General features: G+C 40.5%; 1 protein-coding gene across 23 annotated transcripts in view; it reads left to right on the forward strand.

Annotated features, from left to right (window-relative positions):
• The window catches only part of LOC147754286 (uncharacterized), a 120,624-nt gene that overhangs the window by 62,344 nt on the left and 46,195 nt on the right, over positions 1-12,085 (forward strand). For 7 of the 23 annotated variants that reach the window (XR_015316427.1, XR_015316434.1, XR_015316440.1 and 4 more), the window contains one exon: positions 3,185-3,318. The exons of the other annotated variants lie outside the window; for them this stretch is intronic. Coding sequence is in view for 3 of the 7 variants with exons in the window: in XM_086974115.1 (XP_086830241.1) it covers positions 3,185-3,318 (134 nt within the window). In the remaining 4 variants the exon portion in view is untranslated. The remainder of the gene's footprint in view (positions 1-3,184; positions 3,319-12,085) is intronic. 23 annotated transcript variants of the gene reach the window in all.

Here is a 12,085-nt window from a genome sequence, read left to right on the forward strand (position 1 = left end):
TTTGGCGCCAGCTTTTTGAATTACGGGCGATTATTAACCTACTATTGCCATGCTATGAACAGTACCAAGCAATATTTCGAGATAAGAATATATCTCATCAACACATTTGTAGTAGATTATTTATTAATCATTATCACGTTATCAGATGGTCAACAACAGATACAACAAGGCCTATTTTTAGCTGGGCCTACGAGCTCAAAACATTGCTGTCTGTTTTCGTCAACGTTTCACTGATGGCTCTCTATGCGTAGATAATACTGATCGACATATGCCTATAGAATGTCTCTCTGCTGTGTTACTCGTAGTTCCTTTGGCAACTTATCGGTGGACCCCGAACATATCATGGAGCTTTGAGTCTCAGTTGCCTCCTCGAAAACGCAACAAGTGTACTGCTCATGAAGAGCTTACACGCAGAGCGCTTGAACACGACGTTATCTGTTAAGCTCTAGAAAGAAAAAAAACCGTTTCATATACTATAAAATGTCTCTGTAAAAATATTTCCCACACATTACTACGTCATTACGATATGCGCTAGAACCTAAAGTATAGCAATACATTGCATAAGAACAATGACAATTGGTTAACATTACTTTTTCTCATCATTGCCATAAAATTACGTTTTTACATCATTGCATCACCGTATCTTTTTAGTTTTCATATATATATATATATATCGTAAATAAAAATTCTGACGCGAGGTTTTAATTTTCGCGATAACGCCGGTTAAATGCTCCCTCTGGAATCTCAGGCAGGTAGGTGATTCCATGCTCAGAAATGACCCTGCCGCATCCGGCTTCATTCACTCAGACTGTTTAACAAACGTTCTTTAATTCTCCTCCTGAACTATCCGCATGCCCAGTAGCTTATTATTCCAGACCAGACTTTCACCTTTTAAATTAATGAATACTCACGACCTGGTCCAAAATTTATGCCGCACGATCGTTTCGCAGGTATCATTGTGGTCCTCGAACGCGGAAACGCTTACTGACATCGTACAAAAAATCGAATTTTCGGTTTATTAAAATCCACCTGATCGCATTTGGTAGAAAAAAAAAAAGTTTTGCTTGTGAGATGCTTTTGCGGATTATATTTTTGAATTTGATTTTTGTATGGCCTAATGAAGTTGCACGCTGACGGCTTTCCTTAGATTGAATTCGCTCGGTAGTTTTCTAAAAAACGCTATCATTAGTAGCTATTTGTGACTTTTGGAAGTTCTCAGGGCTACTTCGAGGGCATGTTGAAGAGGCCGGAGAGAAAGTGAATGGCCAAGTCCGTTGTATAGCCCAGAGCCGGTCAAATGGCTAACATGCTCTGACCAATTTACTAGCAGATCTTTTGATTTCACGGTATGATCGTCGTCTGTTTTTGAGAGACTCAGTTTCGCAGCAGTAAGGGTAAGTCCATTTAAAACTACTGCTGCATAGAAAGCGAAATTGGGAATTGCGAGTAATAGATACATTTCCTTGGACAACTTGAATATAGTTTGGCGAACCCGAATCAAAACGTGAATAGCTTGCCCTTCGACCAGTCTTTTATTAGCGTAGCATTAGAGCCGCCCAGAGATTTGGTATATTAAATACTGGTTGTTCCTGTTTTGTCTCTCCTGGCGTTTCCCCTTCCTGACTTGCTGCTGGAGGTCACCAGACCAATTGTGCATATATATGGAAGCGTACTATGCGAGAGCGTTTGCGCTTCGCCACTCGAACAAGACAAGGGTAAAGTACGTTTTTCAAACGACAAGCTACCAACCAGCTTGACCATCTGCTAGACATCGATTTATTACCTCCTTCACGTATTCTCTGTGCGGCCCCGTCGTTGGTCTTCATGGACTTTTTAAAAGCCATGTTTCCTGTTTCTCCTCATTGAACCAATCGGGGCAACGGCGGGGTTCGGCTATCCTTCGGTTATATCTTTTGACACTCGGCGGACATACTAATACTGCCCAATATTTCTGTTGCCGCCACGGCGCAATACGGCCGCCGCAGGCAGAGGACGCAGAGGATAATTTGAAAATGCGTGTACGGTGGAAGGAGCCTCAACAGTAGAAGAAGCAGCAGTGGCAGCTGCTACGAAGGGGATCTGGAGGATAGGATCGGCAAATAATCCGACAGGCGGCAGCCGAAATGGACGGAAGCCGAGAAAGAGTTGATAATGGGTTCTTGCCCCTTGATGTATTACATACGTTGACTGGCCTAGCGTTAGATGGCTAGCTAAGGGTGTCTGCCTTGGAATTAAAATGGTAAAATGGTGGCGGAAGGCGGTAAAACAGCCACAGCATGTAGAGCCGGTAACTGTATTCATCGGCACTCTGCAAATAAACGATTTTGCCAGGAAATCGTTATGAGCGATCAACCTTAGGGTGTTAATAATTGTTGTGGGTTACTTTAAGTTCATTATCTAAAAATGACATATCCTCAGGGCTGAGACGGTATCAAAAAATAACATGAATTTTAAATAGTCAAGCATCAAAAATAGATGTTTCAGAAAATACGCTCTGATATAGTGAATCAAACAAGCTTTAGAAGTAAACATTTATGTACATGAAGCTAGATAAGCACGCGGACCGCGTTCACATTTTTCACGATGATACAATTAGAAATTTTCCGATCCTTATTACGAGCATTAAAATTATGAAAGTACTTTTGCCCTTCGGAAGTAATTGAGGTTTTTGCTGTAGGAGTTATATTTTCCTTTTAGAATTCTAGAAGCCTACTTAGTGATCCTTCTCTCACCCTAAGGGCTGGTCGGTTATATAGGAAAATGTCGCCGTTCGTCAACGAAGGTTCGTTAAACTCGAGTTATGGTACTCAAAAACGACAACCGCACCACTAAAGAAAGTTTCCGATATTTGCTACTGCGACAGTTCTTTGGAAAGGGTAGTACTTTGAATTGTATATGTGCTGCTGTCTCAGTTGAGGCCCCAAAACCAACAAGTACAGTCAGACAGAGAAAAGAAAACCCCTGGATGTATCGGAACGGAACGGAACAGAGGCCAACCGCAGCAACGATAGTACAATGACATGATACGCCTGTAGCTAGACACTTTGTATCAATAAAGGACTTGGCGTGGTGTATAGACTTTTGCAAACAACTAGAAATCAACCTACCGCGGCCGGTTTCCTTAGATACGTACAATATGGCAGCTATTGGAGCTCGATTACGCATTCACGTCACTCTATTTAAGGTGTATGCAGCATGTGCGGTCATAATCGCGTCACAGTTTTGGGGGGACGGTAACATACAAGTAGAACTCGACCCCCGTTCGACCCTTCGCCGTTGCTGGGCGCCAGAATCTCTAGTGGAGAGACGATATAACAGGTAACAATGAATAAATATGAGCAGTCAAAATAACAGCTAACAGTCGAAAGATTACATTCGATTCTAGACGTCAAACTGTTTGGTAAATTAATATTCTTTATTTACACGAAATATTTATTTGCAACTTACAGTTTGGTAACTGGAATACGAACAATCAATGAAAGGCCGTAAAATATAGCAAAGAGCAAACCGACTAAAACCAACAAGTTTTGATTTTTAGAATTTTGAGAGTTTGTGATAAATTACAGTGAAGTATGAACGTAAATTAAATATCAACATAAATATAGTAAGAAAAAAACAAATCTGAGAAACGATATAGAGTTAATCTAAGCATCTGCTAAAAGTGAACAAAAAATAGTTACGAAATATAGAAAGTTAACGTCAATACGTTTATATATTGACACTGTCGATAAGTTGATAGCAGAGAACTAATAGATGGCGTGAGTGAGACCTGTGCATCCTTCCGAGCTGACCGAACGCATGTAATAGCCCTAATAGGACTAGTCATTGTTATCGATTGATATACGGCAGTAAAATTAGGACTACCTGAATAGGTTGTGTGAAATAACAATTCCCGTCTTCTTTGACTATGATCTGTTCATAGTTTTAGTATTATTTTTAGGGGAAAAACTATCGTACTTGGTTAAACGGGTCGCTTTGACCATTACGAGGGGACAGGGGAATGATATTAATACGTGAAAAATGTGACTCTCGTTAACCTGCCTCATTAATCAGGCACACGGTCGTACGATAGGAAACAGTGTCCGACGCTACATTGTTAGATTGCAATATGTCTATGTAGTTGCACCTGTTCGATACATTGTCGTAGTCACCATAGCCTGATTCATTCTAGTGCTGAAATACGAATCATCAGGATCATTAGTAAAACTGCCATGTATTTTACGATTTTCATTTACATTATTTTAGGATATGTCAAACGTTTAGATACCATGATATAATGATTCGTAGCGATATAAGGTTTTACCTTAAAAAATTATTTACTTTATAACTGTTACTAACTTACGTCCATTATAGGTTCGCGCTGCGTTCTTATAAATCATTATGTGATTGTCTGTGATCTATCGAAATAAAGCTTTTTTCCCTCTTCATCTTTGTTTAGGTGCTTTAGACGAAACCGTTATAGCGCTAGAGCTGATTACATGGCCGACAATACCTGGACTGTACTCGAAAATTTGGCGTTTACTTATTATAGTTTACGACACGAAATAGATACGGTGATCAGTTGTGGGGGTATATATATATATATATAGTTAAACGCTCGTAAGCCGTCAGTTTTGTTTTTTGGCACTACTTTGTAGTGAGCATTTTCTACACGTCTAATGAATCGAACTTAGGCTGCTATCGTTATTACAAGGTTGAAATCACACAGAAAGTTTTTAACACCACGCTATAAACAACCTGATTCAAAAATATCAATGAAGCTCTTCTTTAAACTCCTGAATATCTTCCCCCTCCCTTCCCCCTCTTAGAGTCGAGGCCAGCATAAATCCTACAGAAATAAAAGGCCTAATTAAACTCCTTAAAGGGCGCCTTTCCTTCTGCGGGACCGAGCCAGCGTCCTAATGACCGAGATGGCGTTTCTCACATTTTGCGACAAGACGATGGACTGACTCATCGATAGACTTTGCTCGCGTAGTCTGCCGATAAAAACTCGATAGAATATGTATTAGTTGAAAATTTTCAAGGTTGCATTTAAAGAAAAAAGTACTCGAACGGTGCGATGCGGCCTACAATTTCGATCGTACGATTAGGTTTAGCTATATATCTGTAAGCATACCTATATTACAACCCAGCTTACGGAACCATTTTTGGACTTCGTAACGTAAGGAAGTTTAAATAAATAGTTTGTACGGCAGAATCATTAACTAAATTTAGCTGGATCCTTAAAACTGCCAAAAGGGAAACAAGTCTGAAAGCCGCTTCTGCTTTGAGTTTGCATGTTTATCTTGAAATTTTAAGCGTCCGTGTCTTGAAAATATTTGCCATCGTTCAAAGCACAAGTATCTGTAACGACGAACCCTTAGCGCAGTCTCTAAGTTAAGTATTGTAGTATAGATAAAATTGTACCAAATGGAAATCGGTGCTTTAACATGGTCGCAGGAACAGTATCGTCCGACATCAAGTTTCATGTTCCTTGAAACTTACCGTTAACTGCTCCTTACAGTTTCATCGATCTACAATTATCCTTGAAATAATTCCTCTTTACACGTTCAAACGCCAGTGGACATGTGCCTGCGGATAAACGCGATGTTTCGTGTGTAATATATGCAAAATATACCTACTTAAGGCCGATTATGCACCAGAATTACGATCACCTGGGACGGTTAATCGAAGTCGGTAGATTTTTAGATAAATATACAGATTTTACGGGGTACCTTTAAGGAAACACTATCAGATGACAAGATCACATACGAAGCACGAAGTCAGACTTATTCGAAAGCGCCTCATTCCGAATAATACAATTTTCTCTAGTCGCGTATCACAACCGTGCCTAAGGACAGCTTGTCGGAGGGAGAGAATATCTGTATACGATTGCTATTCGAAGATGATCTGATCCGCGCACAAAGCGGCACTTGGTAGCAGATATCTCTGCACTGAAGAAGTGTTCGAGAGGTTGATCGCTTCGGAAAAACGCGATTGATCTGTCATTGATTGCGTATTGCACTAAGTGGCGCCATCTGTCAGTATGGAAAGCAAAATAGGGCGGATACGGACAAGTGGGTTCCGAGGTGAATACCATATTGCCTGCCATCTGCTTCCGAATCCGTTTGAGAGCTTTGGTAACGCTAAACATCGAATAACGAGCTCTAAGATTTTGTTTTTGATTTGATTTTGCTTATTAAGCTAAAATGCTTATTTAATATACTTCCTTTGCTTGCATAATACTGAAAATTAATTCTAGGTCAACTACAAGTTGTTTAATTTGTTTAGCAAGACACTTGAAACGAACACTGATTATTAAAATGTTACTGGCTTTTATATGGCTTCACATGTCTGTGTATCTATATAATTTACTAGAAACGGTGCGAAGTTGTGTGAAATTGACACTTTTTTTGAAGCGTTTCCCAGCATTTTCCGCATGGACTGCGGCAAACGGGCGACCGATGCTGACCCACTTTCAAACAATACAGAATAACAACAGACATTCAGCAAAATTTGCCCAAACACTGACAAGCAAAGAGCATAAAAACAAGTACATGTGAAGTCAATTTCTTGTCTTTTTCGCGATATGCTATTTGCGTGATGGTATTTAGGGTTTGTGCTTCGTTCTTTTTGGGCTCCGTCGAATTTGGGTGCAGCGGTGCAAATGATGGGTAGCAAGTAGCTTGTCTTCGTAAAAGCCGCGTTTCGCCATCTCACCTATTTTTATTCCGTGCCACAAGACTTATTTCGACTAGGTGAGGTGACACTACCCTGTAATCATCCGACAAAATTATTATACCTAGTTGGGCACGACACCAAAGACAATCGATCCTCAACATATATCTCTATTTTCCTGTCTATCGCATTTTTCTCATAGACATTTTAGGTCAGCGCCATTCCTGTCGTTCATATACGTCCAGCCATTTTTGTATAACTTTTGTCCCGATGATGATAGCGCTAACACGTGACCAGCGGTGCACCCGCAGTTTCCACTGTCGAATTGCTGCTCTGTCATCCCCCTCCTACCCGTTAGAAACCACACAAAGGGGTAGTGAGCATATAACGTACGAACGTACTGTCAGTATGTCGTATCAACGGATAGGGCTACTAGTTGTGCAGTTTTCTACCTTCTATTTCAAAGATTCATACTATCACAAGATGTGCCGTCCTTACTCAAAACACCTAATTTTATACACATGCCCGAACTTTTCTTCGCTCGGGACAATGCGCGTCAGTGCTAGACTATAGCTGTGCCAATCCGCCTTGAGCAATTACCGAAAAGTTACTTAAACTTCACCTTGTACCTTACTAATCGGCCAGAATTTATCTTTCCTCCCTGTGGATATCGTATGCACGTGTCAGGCACCCATACACCTTTTTCTAGCACAAATCGTGGGCCCCGTTGGTTAGATGCGCGCCGTTAGCGCTCGTACAAGCAAATATTGTAAATACATGCAGGTATAGATGCAATTTGCAGAACGCGATCGACAATACGTTGCCAAATCTTGCCCCTTTTAATGATGGCCGAAATTCACGTGTACATCTACACTTCTGCAGGCGCCAAAGAAGGTATGATGTGCGTAAGGCGGTCAGAAGGATGGGTAAGGCCTTTGGGGGCAGGTCTGCAAGGTAAAGGATCAGTTGGAAAAGTACAAGTTAGATGTTCTAGGAATGACCTTGAATGAAGCTGACTGTAGAGCACTTGTCGTGCAGTGCTATATAGCTCTTCCTTTAATTATTGATGCTTGGCTCTTGCTGAAGACAATGAAGAAATATTGTGTGCATCCACTAAAACGGTGTGAGCGGCGCATATCTTTGCTTCCACAGGCAGAGAAGGGAGGCGACGCCATTAAAGACGAGTAGCATTTATTTCCTTCCTGATTAATGCCGTCACGTGTATAAGCGCTGTTCAGGCCTCACTAATCTGAGGAGACAGCTTCACTGCAGCTTATTTGCACTATCTTTTTTTTACCGAAGACGTGCTAGCTTGTGAAGGTTGTTGTAGAAATTCAACTGGAATCTTCTCAGAGAAACAGGTCGTACAGCCCGTTAAACATTTAATTCTATAAACGAGGTGGTAACTAAGAAAACGTGCTAGAAATGGTACCCGCTGTGGAACACTGACGGGGTATTGCCCCATTCCTAAAAAGGATAGTTGTCCACTTTCAAGCAGGCTAATGTGGGATTTTTATGTGAAATAATTATGATAATCAGGTAGGACGCACTTTTCGTGCCACTTTCTGCAAGAAGGACACAGAGTGAAAAAGTGGTATCAGTGTTTTTTTAATTACCATAATGCTTAGACGTAAAGGACCATCTGGAGGTGGAAACGAAGCTAACCTTGAAAACCAATGATAATAAAAGGATAACACCTACGTATGGCAAGGAGTTTGCCTTTACATACTTATCAGCTAAGCAAAACTATGGACATTTGGTTTTTCGAGCTGAATTAATACCTCATATTCAATTAAGTTAAATTACTTGCAGAGGGTCAAGCTACGCTAATATCCACTGCATTCTATGGCAGACTACAGGAACAGTTTTAGTTAGTTGTTATGGCTATTTGCGCCTGTACGGTTTTGTTCGTCAATAAACACTAGGGAACCATAATATCATATTATAAGATAATGTTATACAGTATGTGTACGCTATCTGTACGTGAGCAGGCCTAAAAATTCGAATATATTGATGATTATCTCAGTATGGTTGATCCTTGACGGAGTGAACCAATCTCTCTAATCTTTGAACATTGTTGAATGCTCCATCCTCTGCATTGTTAACCTCTTAGATACACATGAGAATCATTGACATTATGCAAGATACACGCGGTCGGAAATTCTAATTGACCCCCGTAATTCATCACTAAATCAGCGAAATACGATCATTCATATCCGCAAATTTTCAACGTAACGTGGACTTCGACCCTTCATAGGTAGAATGGATCCTGGCTTGGACTTATGAAATCACAGCCTTGTGGCCTGGTGATTTTCAAATTTTCGAGTTCTTGAAAGCAGCAAGCAATCTATATTATATTAGAGTTTTAGGCAAGCACTCGGCGATAAGCACGCCGTCTCCGTGCCAACACCGCGGGAAAACGACAGAAATTATAGGTAAATTGCGTATTAGAGCGGGAAAGATCAATATATAAGCCCGTAGTAAAAATAAAGCGTTAAATGCCGTTCACGATGTAAACTCACTGCCATATGTCTGGGACCTAAATAACCTAAAATTAAGAGACACTTGAAAATAAAATACATAGAAAGAGAAGACAGGTATATAAAGCAAACCGATAAATGAGGCTAGTAGTTGAGCTAATGTCTAATGCGGTTCTCGTACTGGTCGTTTACTTTGAGTAGTGGAAATCGCAATCGGCTAATCTCTTGTGGTTGCATAGTGTGCAGACGCGTAAGTGGTATTTGCCGGCTATTTTTTAAAGCTTCAAAGATAGGTGTTAGTTTATGGATCTAGGTCGCGAAGACATGGCACCAGTATACTATGTTCGAACCGTGATTTTATTTCTACAATAGCTTCCTTAGTGCGCCCAAATCAAATGTATGTAAAGTCTTGTTCTCTACCTGTATCAGACAACAAGCGAAACATCAAGATACGGTTCAAGTGTGAGATTGGCCAGTGAGATAATAATGATAATTTCTATTAATGCGACTATATTGAAAAAGGTCTTATTGTTTCAGTGGTAATAGTTAGAATCCATATGTTTATCAAGCCAAAAATTTTATCGATCCCAATCCGACGGGTGAGCTCTGTGTTGCGTGGGAGCCATATTGATTTTTCACGTTCATCGGCATTGACATTGGCATCATCGGTCTGCAATCGCTAGGCATTTACGCCGTACTATTTACAGACGAAATCAGGCAATAGACACCACCATGTACATTGCTAAATATATACAAAGTAATAATCGTAAACGTTTAGCTACGCACGAGTGAGGCATATAGGTATCGGCATAACAAGCGACTAATGTTGACACGCCTTACCATGCTATTATACGTATATATATATATATATATAAATCCAAGACTAGGCGTAATCCGCTCTGTTGTTATGTACTGTGATAGATATGGAAATCATAGACAACAAGGTAGCATTGTTGTCTGTTTACCGGCCAGTGTGTGCGTTCGGACGAAATCGCTACGGCGCTACGGTGTGTCCGTTCAGCAACTAGAAACGAGCAAGGTGTAACATTGTCCGACAAGAAGAGAAGGCGTATAGGGTGACATAACGGCCCCCTGACCCCCTAAACTTGGCTGGAGGCATTTGTAGTTGTGTCTTGTAGTTAAAATGATTGACTTGACGAAAATAGATCTGATGCTGTATTCCCAGCAACCCTTTATGATCGATGCCAAGATCGATGACCCTTTTGCCTGCTAAATCAAAGTGTGAATATTGCCGATTTAAGGACACATTCAGCGCGTACTTTTACCAATGCTATGGCGACAAGCGAGGATTCTTGTAGTAGTTTAGCCTGTTTGTTTTGAATTGACTTTTAACTAACGAAAGTATTGTCCTCTTTCTCAGCGTCGGTCGACCACTATTCGTCCTTGTTTATAATTCTATTTCTGACTCATTAAAGATAGCTAGAATTACTATAATCTAGCTTGTTGGGAATAGATAAGAAAATCTAATTGTTCCAGTTACCTTCTATTGACCTGGCAGAAATTATTGCAACCTAGATAAAATATTCAGCTCAAAAATAAATACAAAAATTACTTGTTTCCATTTAAATGAACCGGGATTTTTATCACTGCAACCTATTTAAATTTAACAGCGATAGACTTTTTCCGTAATATGCAGCCCGAATATAGGGAAATACTTTTGGAGCTCGTTCGTAACGCTCGAGAAATAATATATGTTTAATTTAAACACAATAACTACAAGGATCTGTATCAGTGTTTTTAAAATATAAACAAACGTCTATGTATATATGTGTTTATCAAACAAAAACAGACTATTGTTTGAAATTATTTTTGTGACTGACAGTCCTGTCCATCTACGATGGATAAGCAATAGAAAAGAAGTTTCAGTTAGAGCGAACCTTCATGCATGCCTGTACCATTATACGAAGCAAAACCCGGACCTGCAACTTTAGTTGGTACTAAAAGGATGGCTAACTTACGCCATGTATCGAAATTATAATATAATCATTGGAAGAGACCTTGACGTAACTGGAAATACACATGAAAATACCCTTACTTCAAGGAATGTCGTGGCTGTCGATTTCATAACGCCTCGTTTGAAATTTTTCTTAGCTCACGTTTTTATGAGAATGCTTGGCAACTATAGCCTAGAATTCCTGGTCTTCGTCTTACTTTATCACGTATAAAACATAGAAGTACGTTTTCGCCACGTTCATAAACACCAATCATAGATCTCTTCTGCATCTATGGCAGTGCAACCTGTATCAAATAATCCAAATCATAATACTAAGTCCAACTTCGTCACCTGCCCTTCTTCAAATCTTCTATTGTTTTCTTTTGTTTAAAGAGGGACAGAAGGCTAAGCCTTTTACAATACAAGTGTCGTTGTAGACCAGTTAGTGATACCTACGCAGTCCTGACATTAACCGAAATACATTTACCTATGGACCCCGCTCTGTCTGTCTGTCTGCCTTCCAACCTTATGAAGTGGCTTATGTTTAAACTGGTATCATCTTTCTGTATCAATCGATCTCCTTTTATGACCCGCAAAACCGAAGAGAACCCCAGAGAGGGCCACTTCTCCTCCCCGTTTGTAGAATGTTGCCATCTTACTGTTTCTTTTGACATCGTGCTGCATTGCATGGAGTTAGCGAGCGCATCGACGCGTAACCGACATGGGCGTGATAGTTACTTAGCTTAAAAGTAACACAGTCGAGTTGGACTCGGACTCATGTCGAGCAACGGCTAGCTAGCGGGCCAGGCAATGGTTACCAGGACGAACGGCCTTTGAGGGCAACCTGCCCGAGCCTAGCTTATATAACAAATGGCATAAGCTATCGCCAAGGTAAACAACAAAAGATAACACTAAATACAGGGGCAGCCGGGAGGGAATGTAACCGCAGCCGAACACCTGACACGCATGCGCAAGGCCAAAAACAGTCCCTGTA

This window comes from Varroa destructor, unplaced genomic scaffold (assembly GCF_002443255.2).
Source record: "Varroa destructor unplaced genomic scaffold, Vdes_3.0 BEIS01000007.1, whole genome shotgun sequence".
Classification (NCBI taxonomy): domain Eukaryota; kingdom Metazoa; phylum Arthropoda; class Arachnida; order Mesostigmata; family Varroidae; genus Varroa; species Varroa destructor.